This window comes from Capricornis sumatraensis, chromosome 2 (genome assembly GCF_032405125.1).
Source record: "Capricornis sumatraensis isolate serow.1 chromosome 2, serow.2, whole genome shotgun sequence".
Lineage (NCBI taxonomy): Eukaryota > Metazoa > Chordata > Mammalia > Artiodactyla > Bovidae > Capricornis > Capricornis sumatraensis.
Genome location: NC_091070.1, coordinates 88117984 through 88138927, shown reverse-complemented (window position 1 = coordinate 88138927; position 20944 = coordinate 88117984). Strand labels below are relative to the sequence as shown.

The following is a 20944-nucleotide window of genomic DNA, read 5'->3' as shown; positions in this document are numbered from 1 at the left end:
AGAACAAACACATATAAAGAAGATACACTTACTTTAAGAAATACATTTTAAAAATATTAAGAGACTACCATAAAAACACCCATTTACTCACCACCCAGCTTTAACAAATGTTAACAATGACCATATTTGCTTCCAATATTTTAATGTATAAACAAAAAAAATTACAGATTTAACTAAAGCCTCATCTTCCATTCCTTTCTGTCCTCTGAGCTAACTATTGGCCTGAAGCTAGTGCATTTCATTCACATGCATTTTAAAAATTTCTACTACGTAAATATATATATCTTTAAGTATGTATCATTATTTTATATGCTTTATAACTTTACATAAATGGTGAAGTGTTGAACACATGCCTTTATGGCTTGCTTTCTCACTCATCAAAATGTTTTTGAGTATTAGTAAAACTGATACAGATCTACTTTCTTCATTTCAACTGGTAGATAGTATTCCATTAATGAAACACTTTACTTTATCCATTGCCTTCCTGAGGGACATTTAGGTTGCCTCCTCTCAGGGGGTGCTGTTATGAACAAGTTGCAGTAAGTTAGCTCCTCATCCAGAAATTTCCCACTTTTTAAAACTTTTTTAATGTGTCCCCAAGCAGATTAGCATGTTAAATCATACTTATTTGGACATTAAGTTATGCTTGTTACTCTGTTAGATTTTGATTCTAATAAACATTTTAATATTTTCACTTCAAAAGAAGGGATGTAAAAATTCAAGTGGATATTTTGAGTGTCAGCAGATTGGGCCTTTAGTTTATTTGGTGGTAAAAATTTTACAAAAGGTCCTGTATAGCAAAGTCCCAACTCCAGTTCCTAATAAGCCAAATTTGTAAAGATAATAAAAAGCCTTCAGTAACCTTTGTGATGATAAAAAGAGAACTATATGTGACCATGTAGATGTGGTGGAAATCAAAAGGAAAATCCTAAAATAAAACATAAGGACTTAGAGATAAAGTAAAAGTTATAAGGCCCTGGAAGAAAAGAGCCATGGATATCAAAACCAAATATAAGAACGTTTTCTAAATTTTTTCTTATAAAAAGGTTCAGCAAAAAAGAAAGTAGGAAGGGCTGTTGTTCTTAAAATACTTTAAATGTTTAACCCATAAAATATCCATACTGTGGTTTGCCATGGCAAAAACATTTCTTCTGGAATTATGTACATGATTTAACTATTTGCTTGGTTAATAACTCTGCTTTTCTAAGTAAACTTGCTAAATCAAGTACTGCCATTCTTGAAAGACTGTAAAACAAGAATCATTTGTACAGAGTATTAAAATAAAAATACTCTCAATGAGTCAAAACTGAAGGAAAAGTCCCAAATTAGTCCAAACGTTTGCTGTGTGCATCAAAGCACCAGGTCTAAATATCCTTAACTATACATTTTTGCAGTATTGGACCACATGACATTCTTAAGTTCTCATTCTATTCTAAACAATCACTTAGGGCTTATGGTTCAAAGCTTAAAAACTAGTCATTCTTGAAAACTTTTCCCATAAACTTTTAATGGGAGGTGGAGATGTAGGGGAAATATATTTTCAGACCAAAGTTGTCAGCCTGGTAGAAAAATCATGTAGGAATTTGAAGAAAGACTCAATATGCATTTCCTCATGTTCATTAGATTGATTTCATTCTTTTTTTTTTTTTCAAGTTTCTTGTTTTTTAGGTTTATTTTCTCCTGTTTTCAAAAACTAGAAGATGCTTTCATTTAAGCTACCTAATCTGCCCAAACCAAGAATACTCTATAATATAACTATACTCCTGAGGATTATCAACACACCAATAATTTATTCCTAACCATTTCCTGATTATATATACAATCAACAGATATGAAAAGAAGTTTCCTGCATTGCATGTCTATTTTAGTATTTCTGAAAGAGTTAGAAGTCATTGTATGTCTACTCTGAAGATCTAAATTTACTTTTACTACCTTATAGACAGTAGCAACAGAAATTGTTAATAGATATAAACCACAACCCATTGCTTAAAAAAGACACCAACCACCAAGATCAGGACAGTTTCTCTACATTTAGGACTGATAACTAGATTTAAGAGTAAGGAAATAAACATTTAAAAGGTTTTTATTCCTATAATGTTTCTTAAGGGAACTAACAGGAGCTTCAACATTGGGCAAAAATAAAAGTTCTTCCTTACTGTATGTTAATTATATCTCAAAACTCAACAACCAACAAAAAAAGAAAAGCTCTTTCTCAGTCATTAAATACACATAGAAGGGACTGAAAAGGCAGAGTTAACTAAGGAGTAATTAATATCAGTTAACTTTTGTTAGCTCAGATCATGGACTCCTTATTGCCAAATTCAGACTAAAATTGAAGAAAGTAGGGAAAACCACTAGACCATTCAGGTATGACCTAAATCAAATCCCTTCTGATTATACAGTGGAAGTGAGAAATAGATTTAAGGGGCTAGATCTGATAGACAGACAATCTTGGTCATCCAAGTAGGGATCACATAGCTGCAAATAACTCTTAGGACACAACCGAGCTATTACCGATCATACATAATGATCTGTGTAATAATGGCCTCAGGCTACTGGAAGAACTTTGGCTTTTACTACTAAGAAGAGTGAGATGGGAAACCACAAGGGTTGTAAGCCCAGGAGAGACATGATCTAAATTATGTTTTAAAAGGATCCTTCTTGCTGTGATGTGAAGAACAGGTTGTAGGAAGCAGAGGAAGCAGTGGTCAGTTAAACCAGGGGTCTGGCAAACTATGGGCTGCATTCCACCCAAGGCCTGTTTTTGTACAACTGAGCTAAGACTGATTTTTTATGTTTTTTAAAGATTGTTTTTAAAACAAAAGGTGAATCTGCAACAAAGACTGTATATGACCTGCAAAAGTTAACTTATTATTTAGCCCTTTCTGCCAAAGTTTGTCTAACTCCTGAATTGCAATAATCCTGTTAAAGATGATCATGGCTTGGACCAGGGTTGTAGCAATGGAGAAGTTGAAAAGTATTCAAATTGAAAATATGTTTTGAAATTGCAGTCGACAGAATTTACAGAAGAATTGAACGAGAAGTAGAAGATGAAGGTTAGGGATTAGGATTCTTAGTCTGAGTAACTAAAAGAGTGGAATTTCCTTTTACTAGAGGAATAAGACTATGGGGATAAGTAGATTTGGAGAGGGACACTAGGAGTTCAGTTTTCAACGTGTTATATTTGAGATGACCTATTTGATAAGATATCCAAGAAAAGAAAATGAATTAGAAAAACCCAGTGGGGACACAGAAATTTAGGATTAAATGATTAGATCATCAAAGAAGTGAGTTTAGATTATAAACATAAATGGTCTGAGGACTGAACCCAGTGACACTGTTGCACAGAAATTAGGGAATTGGGAAGGAATCAGCAAAGGCTTTCCTGGTGCCTCAGACAGTAAAGAATCCGCCTGCAAGGCAGGAGACCCAAGTTAGATCCCTTGGTCGGGAAGTTCCCCTGGAGAAAGGAATGGCAACCCACTCCAGTATTCTTGCCTGGAGAATTCCATGGACGGAGGAGCCTGCTGGGCTACAGTTCACAGGGCCACAAAGAGTCAGACACGACTGCATCTTCTCTTCTTGCCACTGTTTCAAGAAGGAAGAAGTGATCATCTTTGTCTAAATGTACTGAAACATTAAGATGAAGCGTTGAATCACTGGATTCAACAAGAGAAATCTTTGGTGGAATGATGGAGACAAAAACCTTACTGGAAAGAGTCACAGTGAGGAAGGAGATGGAATATAGCCAACTCTTCTAAGACCTTTTATTATAAAGACAATCAAATGGGGGAATACATGGAGTGGGATATAAAGATCAAGAAGCTTTGTAAAGATGGGAGGTATTGTAACATGATTTTGCAGGCTGAAGGAAATAATCCATGAGAGTGAAAAACTGGTGAGTCACAAAAAAGTAGGGAGGATTGTTGAAGCCATGGCCTCATTTCAAATAGGTGAGTTTATGGGATCTAGTGCACAAGTGGAGGGGTTACCCTCAGCTAGCGCGTTACTTTTGCAGTAAGGGGAAAAAATTATTCTTTTTAATTAAAAAAAAAGAAAGAAAGCTTTTTGCACAGTTCTTTTTGAAAGTACAGCTAAATTACTTTCCTAAAAATAAAATATATGACATCTTTAAGAAATCTATTTTCTTAATTCAGTAATTGTGCTATGCTATTTTCCAAAGATTTATTTTAAATTATGCTCTTTTCATGGGTGGCTAATTTTATCCATGCAGAAGAGTCACTTACCATACTGTTATTGAGATTCTTGTCAACTTTGCAGAATGTGTGTGGTGGACTTTCTCCTTTACTGGGTATAATAATACATATGTCTGTAACAGCCAACGTATTCTGAGTCATGTTTTCAGAGGCTCTTCGGTAAGTGATATAAATTCTTTGTGATGAGGTACTGCCGCTAATATTTGCAGGGCGTCCATAAGGAGTACTCTGGATAATTTCACACCCTTGTTTCAATCTTTCTTTCCAGTCATATAAAACCCTAAAAAATAAATTAGTACACAATTACAAAACACCCTCAAATATGAAAGGTAATATTGTCAGGAATCAAACTGATCCTTAAATGTAGCAAATATTCCAACTGTACTGCAAGTTTGAATTGTACAGCCCCATATAAAATTAAAGAACAACTGTTCTCCCTACTAAAAATTAATAATGTAAGGAAAACACAGATTAACCTCTGTGTTTATTGACATAAACCACAGAATGGCATTTTGCAGAATGTGCCAAGGTATTTTAATAGATAGATTGACAAATAACATAGATAGGTGTACGTATGTATGTCTCTAAAACCAAGCATCTTTAGAAAAAGCAACCTTGTATTTTGACCAAAGTTAAAGTTTTTTAAGGCTTTCAAAAGAGAAAATGACCTCAAATCTATCTGTCATCAAAGTATAAGTGAAAGTTCCCCCATTCTCCTTTATGGTAAAGTCGTAAGTTTTTAATAATAGGCCAGGCATCCAATTCCTTAAATTTTCTAAATATTATTACATAAAGTACTTGGGAACACAAAGAAAACATCACACTTGAATATTAGTTTATTCCCTCACAGAATTCACTAACTTGGACTTTAACACTGCCTTTGACCTTAGCCAAAAAACTAAAGAATTTAAATTAAATGAAAAGTGAAGTGAAAGCAAAAGTCACTCAGTTGTGTCCAACTCTTTGTGACCCCATGGACAGTTCATGGAATTCTCCAGGCCAGAATACTGGACTGGGTGGCCTTTCCCTTCTCCAGGGGATGTTCCCAACCCAGGGATCAAACCCAGGTCTCCCGCATTGCAGGTGGATTCTTTACCAGCTGAGCCACCAGGGAAGCCCAAGAATCCGGGAGTGGGTAGCCTATCCCTTCTGCAGTGGATCTTCCCGACCCAGGAATTGAACCAGGGTCTCCTGCATTGCAGGCAGTTTCTTTACCAACTGAGCTATCAGGGTAAAAATGTTTCTCCATTTGCTGTAAAAAATTATTATAGAAGGCAATGTCTCCAACATTAATCAGTATTACCTTTTATAAAATCTCATTATACAAATAAAGTGAAGTGAAAGTCGCTCAGTTGTGTCCGACTCTTTGCAACCCCATGGACTGTACAGTCCATGGAATTCTCTAGGCCAGAATACTGGAGTGGGTAGCCTTTCCCTTCTCCAGGGGATCTTTCTGACCCAGGAATTGAACCAGGGTCTACTGCATTGCAGGCGGCTTCTTTACCAACTGAGCTATGAGGGAAAAAAAATTTGACCAATTTTTGAAATGTAGTGCCAAAAATTGGTCAAATTCTAATATAATTTTTAATTTCCTTTTGTCTCAGCTGTCAGCAAACTTAATATTTTTCTTTCTTTTGACATTCTATTTTGAAAATTTACAACAAAATTTGATGCTTGATTATAGCAGCTATGTATATCCCAATGTTAGCCTAACTGCTAACTCCTCGATTTGATCTTGTTCTTTTTTTAAAAGAAAGTTTTATTGGAGGATAATTGCTTTACAATACTGTGCTGTTTTTTTTTTCTTAATCCTAAAAAATGGCATTGTCAACCTATTACATATGGAATGGATAAAAAAACAAAGAACTACTGTATAGTTCTATATACAATATTCTGATATTCTAATACAAGGAACTATATACAATATTCTGAGACCATAATGGAAAAGAATATAAATGTGTTATATATATGAATAACTAATACTTTGTTGTACAACAGAAATTAACATTATAAATCAACTATACTCACATATTTAAAAAAAATAAAAAATTTTTAAAAGGTATTTGTAACAGAGAAGTTAGACATATCTGGATTTGAATTCCTACATCCTGGTACCAGCTGTTTATCTCAGGTTGTTACTTAACTTCTCTGAGCCTTATAATACTCAGCTATAAAATTTAAAAATTTAACTCATAGGATCTTGGCAGAATTAGATGAGAGTACAAGTAGGGTCTCCAAAATAATGCCTGGCACACAAATGCTCAACTGAAATCAAGAGAAGAAAAATACAACACAGAGAGCCATTTTTAAAAAACCACCATTTATCACCTCAAACTCTTAAAAGATACAGGAATATAAGCACATTTGATATATAAGCTACCTGTTTCCTTTAGTCAGGTATTGTGCTGTTGTATATACTGCTTGTTTTGCTCTTTTATATTGTTGGGTAACTTTTCCTAGTTAAACTGTGAGCTTTTTAAAGGCAACAGTGATGTCATATCCTCCACAATGACAAACATATGAGGATAGCCATAATAGTGGTTAATTTATTCATTCCAGTTCATGTCCTTCCCTGTTGGAAAATCTTTTCTATGCCTGGAAAATTTCTCATCTTTAAGCAACTCCAACACCCGAACAAGAATCTGCAACATTCCCTTCATTTCATCTGCAAGCCAGAATTCAGACAGTGATTAGTGATCATAGGGGCTACTTAACCTAATCTTTTGAAAATACAATCTAACAGTTGGCTTATTTTCCCAAGCCATTTACTAATTATGTAAGCTTCATATGAAGCAATATGGTAGCTGTTCTGAAACCTACTTAAAATTACAGCAATTGAGTCAAGAATTAGCACAATAAAGAATGAGTTTAAACATTAGATAATAGAATTTTAAAAACAGAAGTAAGTTTCAGGAGCTCTTCCAGTTCATCAATCTCCACTCAGGCATGAGTCAACTTGACTATTCACTTTCAGAATTAATATATTAGGAGATGGAACTTTTATAGCTCTTTGCTGATATTAGTAGGGACATTGCTATCTTCCTTATTTTTAACCAAAATATTTTAAGTTAAGCCCATCCTCTTTGGCAACAGAGCCATGGAAACAAGAAGGCTTAAAACTGTCAGTTATTCAAAAGGTTAAACATAGAATTATTGTATGACCCAGCAATTCCACTTCTCTAAGTATACACACAAGAGATATGAAAACATACATCCATATAGAAATTTGTACATTAATACTCCCAAAAGTATCATTCATAACAGCCAAAAAGTGGAAACCACTCACATATCCATTGTCTGATGAATGCATAAATAAACTGTGGTAGACCCATAAGACGGAATATTATTCAGCTATATAAAGGAGTAAAGCACAGACACATATTACAACAGGGATAAACCTTGAAAATTTTATGCTAAGAGAAAGAATCAGCCACAAGATAATCATATATAGTAGGATTCTACTGACATAAAATGTCCACAATAGGCAAATCCACAGACACAGAGAGTTAACTAGTGGATTGTCTATAGGGAAAATCAGACAAACTATAATGAATATAGGTGGTATTTATTTGTGGGGACATGATAAAAATGTTCTAAAATTTATTGTGGTGATTCAACTCCATAAATAAACTAAAATTTACTGAATTGTACCATTTAAAAGAGTGAATTGGATGGTGTAAACTGTAAATCAGTAAAGCTATTATTTAAAAATGAAACTACCAGGTCAATACAACAGCCTAAATAAAGCACTAATTTACCCAAGACCCTTGTTTCATGCACACTGACTTAAACTCCCAACTATAAGGATCATTACAACGGATCCTTGAAAGCCATCTTTTTCTCATATTTTAAAAATAATAAAGTATATGATCAGAATAATACATTGATTTCTGATATTTTTCTGTAAATGATTTTCAAATTATCTCCCCTATTTTTAATAGAAAGAACTCAGACAAAAGTGGTAGAACACAGAGACACTGAACAATGGAGAAGGAAATGGCATACCACTCCAGTATTCTTGCCTGGGCAATCCCATGGGCAGAGGAGCCTGGCAGGCTGCAGTCCATGGAGTCACAAAAAGTCAGACACGGCTTACCAACTAACATTAACACTTTAATGCCCAGGAGCGATGTTCTAGCTCCAAGTCACCCTTTGAGGAACTGTCTCTCTTTGTACTACTTTGTGTAAATATAAAGCCAATATTTTTTAAGACAACAACAACAAAAACAGAGACACTGAAAAGATAAAAGGAGCACAGGAAAAGAAAACATGATTCTGGATATAAATGTGTCTATTTTTTTAAAGTATTTACTAATAAACAAGTTGAACAGTTAACTTCCAAATCTACAAGGCATATTATTTGAGTCAATAACAATAATTCTTTAAAAAAAATACTTACCCCAGATCCGTAAGTGGAGGCTTATCTCTTCCTCTTCTATAGCAAAGGAAAATCTGTGGCCCCACAAGACTTCCATTATTGAGATCAGCTGACAGTCCCGTTGGGGTAATATCAATACATGTGTAATCCCGTGGCACTTCCTCCCCAAGAGATTTAATAATAACTGAAACATCTGTGATAGGCTCTTTTGGTCTGGCTACTTTATGACAGGCATCATTGAAGTGAATTTCTTCTTCAAGAGGTTTTGAAACATCAGTTAATCCTGCTACAACAAAGTAGTCAGCAACACGAGGCCCCTTATCTTCAATCATCTTCCATTACAGAAGGTACATCTAAAAGGAAAGTAAAAGACCAGTATTTTCCTATAATAAGTCAAATAAATATAAGTGGTTTGTGTACAAACAAGGATAAAAACTAAAAAAAAGTGTACTATACCTCTGATAAAACATGCTAGTATACATTTCACTGTCATATGTTAAAAGTATTTTTAAAGAAACGGGACTATATATAGCATTGGGAAAAGACCCTGATGCTGGGAAAGACTGAAGCCAAAGAAGAAGGCAGCAGAGGATGAGATGGTTAGACAGCATCACTGGCTCAATGGACATGAATGAGAGCAAACTCGGAGATAGTGGAGAAGCCTGGCATGCTGCAGTCCCTGGAGTCACAAAGAAATGGACACGACTTAGCAAATGAACAACAACAACAATTTTATTATAAAAGGAATGCATGAATTTCCATTTTTGGCAATATGAAAGTTTAGATTACCTAAGTAGCCAACAACAAAAAGACACACACCCCTCTAAATGCATAGTGCTAGTCACTCAGTTGTGTCCGACTCTGCAACCCCATGAACTGCGGCCTGCCAGGCTCCTCTGTCCATGGAATCCTTCAGGCAATGATACTGAACTGGGTTGCCATTGTCTTCTCCAGGGGATCTTCCCAACCCAGGGATCAAACCAGGTCTCCTGCATTGTAGGCAGATTCTTTACCGCCGGAGTCGCCAGGGAAGCCCTAAATGCACAGACCAGCTTGTAAAAATGTAAGGAAGGCCTTCCCTGGTGATGCAGTGGGTAAGAACCTGCCTGCCAGTGCAGGAGACATGGGTTCAACCCTGGTCTGGGAAGATTCCACGTGTCACAGGAAAACGAAGCCTGTGCACCACAACTACCGAGCCTGTGTGCCACAACTACTGAAGCCCTACTAAAGCCCACGCACCCTAGAGCCTGTGCTTGGCAACAAGAGAAGCCACCACAGTGAGAAGCTGATGCGCCTCAACGAAGAGCAGCCCCCGTTCACTGCAATTAGAGAAAGCCTGTGGGCAGCAACGAAGACTCAGTGCAACCAAAAATAAATACAAAATTTAAAAAATAAAATAAAAAAAATTTTTAATGTAAGGGGAAAACAAACGAACAAAAAAAGGAAAAAAAAAAAAATGTCATGGCAATTCCCAGGGTCCCAAAACAGTAAGGAAACTGAAGGCCAGAATGCAATGTATAAGCTGATATTGGGTGGGAGAATTCTGCTGATCTCATCAGTAATCAGTAATCAAGGGGCCTGTGTTTTTAAAAGGTGTTGCAGGGACAGGAGACAATGCATTGGGACCACATAAAATAGGGAATTGAAACTGAGACATCTGTATAAAGCCAAGAGCCTCAAAGGACTATATCCTCTGTTAAAGAGCGGATTTTAAAAATCCATTCACTGCTACAGGGAGATAATCAAGTTTGCTTCAATCTGGGCCCTACTTTGATGGGAGTAAAATCTCTCTTCTGAGAATGTATAACAAAAGGCCTACTCAAGCCATCTGCATGGCCCCAGGAAGGTCCAAACTAAGTTATTAATAATAACTGTGTTCCCAGGCTAGTGATAACCCTGGGGGAGCAAATATAAAAAAGTTCTAGAGGGTACCCTCCACACAGGCTTTCCACAGAGAAAGCCCCACTGAAGATGACCTCCTATTCTAAAATTACAAAACAAAAAAGAAAAATCCACCCTAAATGAGTTTTAGCAGATACAATAAATAAAAGAACTTCAAATAATAAAAGTAGGGCAGTAATTATAACACTAATACATGCTTGTAACAAATCCAAAGAAAAAATTACACAAAGTGAAATTCATCGTGTATCAATATTCACAAACATTTAACAGCAAAATCTCCTTCAGTTGTTTAGTATCCCTTAAATCTTACTTGTTTCTTGAACGAGAAGACACCCCCTCTGTCAGTACTGTCATTACTAATATAACAATTATAGGAAAACAGTTTAACCTAAAACAGAAATTTCCCAACATGTGTCTCATGTTAGACTCAGTTTCAATAAATGCAAAGAAAGGATTTTATGGGCAAATAAATTAGATATACATACTATATGCCTCTTCTGTGTATTTATAATATATATGTAAAAATATTAAAGATGTCAATACCAAAAGCAGGTTGATTATATTCTTTGCAGCCAAAGATGGAGAAGCTCTATACAGTCAGCAAAAACAAGACTGGGAGCTGACTATGGCTCATATCATGAACTCCTTATTGCAAAATTCAGACTTAAATTGAAGAAAGTAGGGAAAACCACTAGACCATTCAGGTATGACCTAAATCAGATCCCTTACAATTATACATTGGAAGGAACAGAGATTCAACGGATTAGATCTGATAGAGTGGCTGAAGAACTATGGACGGAGGTTCGTGACACTCTACAGGAGGCAGTGATCAAGACCATCCCCAAGAAAAAGAAAGGCAAAATGGTTATCTGAGGAGGCCTTACAAATAGCTGAGAAAAGAAGAGAAGCTAAAGGCAAAGGACAAAAGTAAAGATATCCCATTTGAACGCAGAGTTCCAAAGAATAGCAAGGAGAGATAAGAAAGCCTTCCTCAGTGATCAATGCAAAGAAATAGAGGAAAACAACAAAATGGGAACGACTAGAGATCTCTTCAAGAAAATTAGAGACACCAAGGGAACATTTTATGCAAAGATGGGCTCAATAAAGCATAGAAATGGTATGTACCTAACAGAAGCAGAAAATATTAAGAAAAGGTGGCAAAAATACACGGAAGAACTGTACAAAAAAGATCTTGATGATCCAGATAACCATGATGGTGTGATCACTCACCTAGAGCCAGACACCCTGGAATGCAAAGTGGGCCTTAGGAAGCATCACTATGAACAAAGCTAGTGGAGATGATGGAGTTCCAGTTGAGCTATTTCAAATCCTAAAAGATGATGCTGTTAAAGTACTGCACTCAATATGGCAGCAAATTTGGAAAACTCAGCAGTGGCCACAGGACTAGAAAAGGTGAGTTTTCATTCCAATCCCAAAGAAAGGCAATGCCAAAGAATGCTCAAACTACCAAACAATTGCATTCATCTCACACACTAGCAAAGTAATGCTCAAAATTCTCCAAGCCTTTAACAGTACATGAACTGTGAACATCTAGATGTTCAAGTTGGATTTAGAAAAGGTAGAGAAACCCGAGATCAAATTGCCAACATCCGCTGGATCACTGAAAGAGCAAGAGAGTTCCAGAAAAACACCTACTTCTGCTTTACTGACTATGTCAAAGCCTCTGACTGTGTGGATCACAACAGACTACGGAAAATTCTTAAGGAGATGGGAATACCAGACCACCTAACCTGCCTCCTAAGAAATCTGTATGCAGGTCAAGAAGCAACAGTTAGAACTGGACATGAAACAACAGACTGGTTCCAAATCGGGACAGGAGTACGTCAAAGCTGCTTTGTCACCCTGCTTATTTAACTTATATGCAGAGTACATCATGCGAAATGCCAGGCTGGATGAAGCACAATCTGGAATCAAGATTGCCGGGAGAATTATCAATAACCTCAGATAAGCAGATGACACCACCCTTATGGCAGAAAGTGAAGAACTAAAGAGACTCTTGATGAAAGTTAAAGAGGAGAGTGAAAAAGTTGGCTTAAAACTCAACATTCAGAAAACAAAGATCATGGCATCCGGTCCCATCATTTCATGACAAATATATGGGGAAACAATGGAAACAGTGACAGACTTCAATTTTGGGGGCTCCACAATCACTGCAGATGGTGACTGCAGCCAAGAAATTAAAAGATGCTTGCTCCTTGGAAGAAAAGCTATGACCAACCTAGACAGCATATTAAAAAGCAGAGACATTACTTTGCCGCCAAAGGTCCATCTAGTCAAAGCTCTAGTTTTTCCAGGAGCCATGTATGGATGTGAGAGCTGGACTATAAAGAATGCTGAGCACAGAAGAATTGATGCTTTTGGATTGTGGTGTTGGAGAAGACTCTTGACAGTCCCTTGGATTCCTAGGAGATCCAACCAGTCCATTGTAAAGGAAATCAGTCCTGAATATTCACTGAAAGGACTAATGCTGACGCTGAAACTTCAATACTTTGGCCACCTGCTGCAAAGAACTGACTCATTTGAAAAGACCCTCATGCTGGGAAAGATTGAAGGCAGGAGGAGAAGGGGACAACAGAGGATGAGATGGTTGGATGGCATCACCGACCCAATGGACATGAGTCTAAGCACGCACCAGGAATTGGTGATAGAAAAGGAGGCTTGGCACACTACAGTCCATGGGGTCGCAGAGTCAGACACGACTGAGCGACTGAACTGAGCTGAAAAATATTAAATCCTCAGAAATTCTCTGATAAACGTGCCTGATTGATTTTGCTTTTATCCATGATTTCCCAAGTTTATTTGAACAATGAACCCTATTTTCCAACTTAAAAACTAGAAGAAACCCTCAGAACATGCTTTAGAAAATGCTATTTAAAGTAAATAACCATTTCCACCATTTTCATCATAATCCCAAAAGTCATTTAATTTTTTATATGGGTAATTTCATGGTTTTCAGAATTCATGTCACATATTTTGGAATTTATATCCATCGCTCAAATGGTCTCTGTAAATATTCTCAGTATTTGCTTAGAAAACATGCCTAAAGAAGGACCAAATATCCCTACTTGTTTTATTTGGTATATATGGCTCCTGTGTAGCAATTTCCTAACATATAAGATTTCTGCACAAAAGAAAGAGCTTAAACTTTCAGAAATCTCTCCCAGACTGACTGTAAAGAGAAAGTAATAACCTGTTCTCCTGACAAAACTCTGTTAAACACTATTACCCTATTGCAGGTGTTCTACGAAAAAAAAGGCCAGCACACACAGCTAACTAGCTCTCCATTTTTTTAACGTAGGAAAACAAAAACAGTTCTTTAAAGCACTTTTGTATTTAACTTTTTTCATTAAATAGTCTTTGAAAATAATTCTTTAACGGCTATATTTTAATGCGCATAACATTACTGACCTGTTTCCTTACTGTTGATCATATACTGTATCTACTTATTTTGCTAATATTTTAAAATGCTAAGATAAATAACTTTGAACATAAACCTCTGGCTACAACTCTTATCATTTCTTCAGGACAAATTTATTAAAGTAGAATTTTGGGGTCAAATAGACATATACACTTACAGCTTCTATAAGTGTTCATTTGCTTTCATGTGGGCATGAATTTTAAATTAAAAGCTCTTGATAGGCACGAGTCTTAAAGAGTACCTTAGTAGAGCACTTTCCTTTCATCATAATGGAGATTAAATATTCTTTTTCCTAAACTCTAACTTCACATTATTTAAACTAAAGTATACAGTTACTATTACATCAATAAAGTTCTATGTCTTGTTATGCAGAAAGAAGGGAAAGAGAATGGAAATAATACTATGATGAAAACATATATATATTTAATAGGTTCTTCTGCAAGCTACTACCTTAGCCATTGGAAATAAACAGCTATTATACTATTAAGCAGATACTGGGGGAAAATTGCATGAAAATCTTGTTTTTGTTATATCTTCCTGGCTCACAAATTTTAATAATTTGATTTGATTCACAATTGAATATGGTAAATAACTACTAAAAGGGAACAAGTCAAAAGTTCTTCATCAATACATATAAGAGTAATCAGGAAGTTCCCTGGTGGTCCAGAGGCTAAGACTTGGAGCTCCCCATGCAGAGGGCCTCGGTTTAATCCCTGGTTGGGGAACGGAATCCCACATGCTGCAGCTAAAGGATATGCATGCCACAACGAAGACCAAAGATCTAGCGTGCCACAAGTAGGACATGGTGCAGCTAAATAATTTTTTTTTTAATAGAGCAATCAATTTTAAAGTGGTGATAAAGTTATTTTATTAACAGAAAAGTAAATTATATATCACTTCAGTTATCTTGCTTTTTATTCCATTTATTCATTTAGGTGTGGAGAGTGGTAAGGAAAGCAGGCAAAATATTTGAAGGCATTCTCTAATGACAAAGTATATAAAGTTAAGAGCATCGCTGGCAACATCCCATATGACTTCTAGATCTCAATGTTCTTTAATTCACTCAAGAAGAGTTTATAATACTGAAAATGCACCTCTACTTTTTATTTTAAATCAATTGTTTATAAAATAAATTTGAGGTTTAGAAACTAGGGGTTAGATACTGTTACAAATTACAAGGCAAAGAAAATAATGAAAATCTTTAACATAGGGTAGTTATTTCCTAACAATTTCAATAAATCATGAGACTTCCACTGGAATGTGAAATTTACAATCCTCACAGAAAATAATAAACATATATTAAGACAAAACGCCTTATGTTGGTAAGAGCCAACAAAAGTTACTTGGAAAAAACATTTAAGGAAAGTATTCGTAGTCATGTACAAAACTTGGACTCTCAGTGTAGAACATCACAGCAAAACCCCTAAACAAGGGGTGTAAAATTTAGGAGGTAAAATTTTCTTTTTTATTTTTTTTTTGGAGGTAAACTTTTTAAAATTCATTTTGGAAACTGGAGGCCACACAAAATAAGCATTTGATCCGATAGTTCTCTACGTAATCATAGTAATGTAAACCCATGAAACTACTAAAGCTCGAGTAACAATACCACATCATTAAACAGTTATTGTTTTTTTAATTCTTCTTTGTTCAACATGATACAGATAACTTAAAGAATTAGTTCATAATATGTTTACAGACATCTTTTTTAAATTTCACATCCCTACTTGGTGTATTTAATTTCAAATTACATCTATTTTCTTTGAGATTAGAAAACAAGAAGGATGTGCTCTCTATTCCTAAAAGGTTCATGAGAATGAAATTGAGAAATCATTACAAGAAAGCTCTTGCCCATTCAGCAACTAATGGAGACTGACTTGCTTTTCTCCCTTTCAATCTCTGCCCAATCAATTCAGATTCTTTTTTATTTATTCTATCAATCCATTAAGTCAAGTAGTAAAGCATCTGGTATCTAGGCTAACTCTAAGGACAAGAAAAGGCAAGAGTGGAAATCAGAGGCAACATTTTAAAGATATATGAAAAACAAAAATATCAGAACATAAATTTTGCAAAATTGTAGACTTACTGAATTGGTAAAACGAGCAAAGTCTTTCAGATAGGGCCTAATATAGACATAAACTCAAGATTATAGACAAAAATGGCTGATAACACAATGGACCAGCTTAATGGCCCCTCACTCCAGTTCACTTAAATAAGCTGGAAGAAATTTTTAAAAAAAAATTTGTTTAAAAATTAAAAAAAATTTTTTTTAATTAAAAAAAAAAAACCCACTGTAATGTCACAGTTAAAGCCTAACCAAGCTCATCTTTTCTTAAATTATCAAAACTGGAGACTATCATTCCCATCTTTTTCTAAACTTCATCTCTCATTGTTCCTCCAGGCAAGGCAATCTATCTACTGTCCTGCAAGCGCACCTCTGCTCTTTCCCTTTGATGATACACTATTACCTTTTTCTAGTTAATATATGTTCATCTTATTTTTCAAAACAATTTAAACGTATGTGGAGTTTCATTTAAACTTTATGAATTGTAAAAAACAGAAGAAAAAGAAATTCAATAATTCCATTCACAATAATAAATCTGGTTTATATTTAACTAAGTTTCCTAGTTTTCTTTGAGCATAGAAACATCTTTCTAATCTTCATCTCCCTCTCAGTCACTAAGTTGTATCTGACTCTTTGCAACCCTATGGACTATATAGCCCGGCAGGCTTCTCTCTCCACAGAATTTCCCAGGCAAGAATACTGGAGTGGGCTGCCATTTCCTTCTTCATGGGATCTTCCCCAACTAGAGACTGAACCCGTGTCTCCTGCATTGCAGGTGGATTCTTTACCTGCTGAGCCATCCGGAAGCCCTCATGCACAGTTATAATACAGAAGTATTTTTATTTTATTTATTTAATAAGTATTAGTCAGCTATAATCTTCATAATTATATTACATGACCACATAATACTCCATTAAGCAGACACTATAATCAGTACCCAATACTTCCTCTCCCTGCTAGTGCCCAAAGTACATAGGTAGGTGCTTAAAAAAATTTAAGTGAATAAATAGTTCACTTTACAAACTTCCCCAGGTATATAAACTTCCTAAATGTAAATGTCTTTTTTCTATAATTCAGAATCAATTTTCTGAACCTAGATTACCTTAAAGACTATAGCTATTGAATGGAGGATAAACACAGACAAACTAGATTTGAGTCTAACTTATCAGGGACGTGGGCAAAAGTACAAATTTATTGAATAAATAATTGATTCATTCATCCAATGAATTTTTTACAAATAGTTTTTAAAATCTAACACTATTCTAAAGGTCGATGACAGTACCGATGAAAGCTAGCCTGTGCCTTCTTGCTTAGCTTTACCTTTCCGTATCTCTCCATTCTTTTATTCCACCTCTAGTCATCTTTTCTCCTACCACATTTCCAGATTTCAGTGGCTTGCCTTCACCCTGCCCAAAGTTTTTCTACCAGTTTCTCCCTAAGGCCCCAAGGAGAGAAGTGACTCCTACTTTGTTTTCCCTTTCCCCCAGCTCCATGAAAATTGGCACAAGCTGCTTAGAAAATGGCATTCTAGGGAGATTTTGAAAGGAAAAAAAAAATCTTATTTGTATACCATAATTAACACGTTTACTTTAAAAAAAAAAAAAAAAGGTTTAACCCACCCAAGCCAACTGACTTTTTAAAGGTAAATTTTAGTAACAAAAACTGATGGGAGTATGTGGGGCAAAGTTCTTAAGCAAGGGGGGGGGCTTATTTGTCTTCTAGACTACTTTGAAACAACTTCCCCTCTCAATACCTATTCCCAAGAAAGCACCAATAGTAAAAAAAAAAACAAAAACAAAAACAAAACCCACAATATGTAATTTGGCAGCTCCCTTTTGAAAGATTACCAACACCTAATTTATATTTTAAAAAAAGTTAGGATAAGAATAATAGACATTTAAAGGGGAAGAGATCTTTTCATTAGTGATAGTCTTAACCCTTACTTTAGAGCCAAAGAAACTGAAGCACAAAAGGTAGCTTACTTAAGGATACCTAGTTAGCTGTAGAGCCTAGGCAAGCATTCAAGTCCCTTAATCTAGAATTCTCTACACTTGGAGATGCTATTTCTAAGATGTTTCTAATAAACAGTGTTGAATTAATACTAACCCAGGGCACACCTGAAACATCTTTTTTTAACAAGTTATTTCATGTCACTTGTTACTTAAAATCATTACCTGGTGAATATAGGCCAAATTCTTGTAAGAGATCTGATAAATTAACATTTCACTGTGTTTATATAGCAAACAGTTAATAAAAATAAATATAAATGTAAAAAAACACAAAACTACTTACACATTACTGAAAGTCTCTCTGAAAATGATGCCAGATCTCAATTTGTGAATTCTGCAAGCCTCAGAGTTTGAGAAATACTGTATTAAAAAGAGTAAGAATTGAGCTCAAATTAATTCCAATCAAGTATTTTCCCCTAAGATGCCTGTGTATACTTAAAAGTTCTGTTAATAATGATAATTTTCAAACAAAAAGATTGCATGTATTGTTTTCATATGGTTAAGAGTCCATAAGTAATTTTCATATACCAGCTCTTCCAGAAAACACATTTCAGTCAAGAATAAATAACACTTGAAAAACAGATAAAGGGGACAAAGAGAGAGAGAGAAAAAAATAAGGGCACAAAAGAGTAAATGTGTACAGAAACAAAAAGAAAGAAAAACACGTCAATTTCTGAGACATTAAGTATAGTATCTCATTCCTAGAAGAAAAATACAGGCACAAGCACAAGAGGAAGAAACCATAGTTTTAACTAATACTGAATATCTAATAATAACAGGGAAATAGCAGCAGCAGCAGACACCAGATTGACCTAACTTGGTGGATCTTTGGTGCGTGTCTGAGGAATGGGAGAGATGTGGGGAAAGGGCTAAAATCAATTAAAGTGATTAAAGTGTCTTAGGATGGAAAAGTGGGTAAGAAGAATGAATGCAAAATAACGTTAAGTACAATCTTGCTACATTTTGGACTGCTAAAAATGATCAAGATAGATATGTATGTTTGAAAAAGTAGGACACCACTCCACCTCAGAGTCACTGAACATCTTCAGTCAGTAAATATGGAGTGGTGGCTCAGATGGTAAAGAATCCGCTCGCAATGCGGGAGACCTGGGTTTGATCCCTGGATTGGGAAGATCCCCTGGAGGAGGGCATGGGTATTCTTGCCTGGAGAATCCCCATGGACAGAGGAGCCTGGTGGGCTACATCCATGGGGTTGCAAAGAATCAGACACAACTGAGCAGCTAAGTACATCTATTTTTCAAATAATTCTAAAATCTAAACCAATACAATTTTCTAAAGTAATTAGCCTCCAATTAAAATAAATTCTAAAAAAAGAAAAATCCAGTAATGATAAAAAATAAAAAATAAAATCTTATCACAGACAGGCAGCAAAGAAACAATGTAAATACAGACCTGCTGAAACAATTTTTAAATTCAGCATCAGATTATCACAAAAACATTCCAGTTGAAATATGCGATGTATATGAAAAATGTTGGAAAATTTTGAAAACTGCACCTATTTTATTGGTAGAATATCAGGCTTGTTTGATGCAATTATAAATTATGAATGTGGTATATAATCAATTCCAAACAAATTTTCTGCACACCGAGTTTCCTTATATAGTAAGAACATTTTATGACAATGACTTCCACGTACCTATGCTCCACTAAATATTTGTTACTAAACAAAGCATTTAATGTTGAAATTTTCAGATTAATTTACAGCAGCATTCACAATATGAAATGTTTCCTCCTTGACAGAAGAAATTTCTAAAACCTTTACTTTGATTCCATGAACCGTATGAAAAAACTGAGCCATGATTAGAATTACCTAGTTTCCCATTACACAGAAGGTGAGACTGATTTGAAACTGGCATCACTTAGTGTTTACAAAGTTCTTCTGTTAATGGAGACAACACATCACCACTACTGCTTCACTTTCTGTACATGCATAAGAAAAATTGCAACAAAAAATGCATAAAATCTATTTGAAGTAAATGGAAAGTCATGCTCCTCAAAGTGCTTCCTGCAGCTACATATGTTCAATTATCTTTCAGCACATACTTCTTTAAATTGCTGTTATTTTTAATTGAACTTTTCACTTTGAAATAATTGTAGATTTACATTCAGTTGAAAAAAAAACAATAGAGATCTGGTATAATTTTTACCCAGTTTCTCCCAATGATAACATCTTGAAAAATTATAGTATAATCATAGCGGGGACTCTGAATGATGCAATTCTATCTTATTCTGATATTCCCGATTTTACTTGTATTTGAGTGTGTATATGTGTGTATTTAGTTCTATATAATTTTATTAAACGTGCAGCTTCATGTACTTATCACCCAACTCAAGATACAGAACAGTTCCATCCCAAGGATCCTTAGTGTTGCCCTTCTATCAGTACGCCCACTTCCCTCCTGGCCTCCCCACGCTGTCCATTTATCTGTGGAGTGGTATATTTTTACCAGAGAGCACACAGGGCCAATGAAAGGAAAAGAACGTCTCTACAGCAATAACCCCTTACAAAACAGGTGGAGAAACAAACCAGAGAAAAAAGCATATACATGTGCAAAGACTTACTGGTCACATTTACTCAGCCATCTGGAACATCACATTTGAATATAATTATGCAAACATAAACGCACAGGCATACACATACACGCAAAGATAGACACAGAGTGATCATCTACTAAGTCACAGTGACAATCAATCTCCTTGATTCTGAGATAAATTTTCCTATCATGAATAAATTCCAGACTAGAATCAAGTGGACAAATAAAATAATGCTACAGAACGACTGGGGACTCCTGGGCGGCTCAGTGATAAAGAATCTGCCTGCTAATGCAGGAGACATGGGTTCAATTCCTGAGTCAGGAAGATACTCTGGAGGAGGAAATGCCAACCCACTCCAGTACCCTAGCCTGGAAGATCCCA

At 35.5% G+C, this 20944-nt stretch overlaps 1 protein-coding gene across 1 annotated transcript in view; it reads right to left on the bottom strand.

The window, feature by feature from the left end:
• Positions 1-8927, bottom strand: part of DENND4A (DENN domain containing 4A) — a 73856-nt gene extending 64929 nt beyond the window's left edge. The window contains exons 1-2 of the mRNA XM_068964348.1: positions 8617-8927; positions 4248-4497 (exon numbers count right to left, since the gene is read on the bottom strand). Coding sequence (XP_068820449.1) covers positions 4248-4497; positions 8617-8927 — 561 coding nt within the window. The remainder of the gene's footprint in view (positions 1-4247; positions 4498-8616) is intronic.
• Between the last annotated feature and the right edge of the window lie 12017 nt (positions 8928-20944).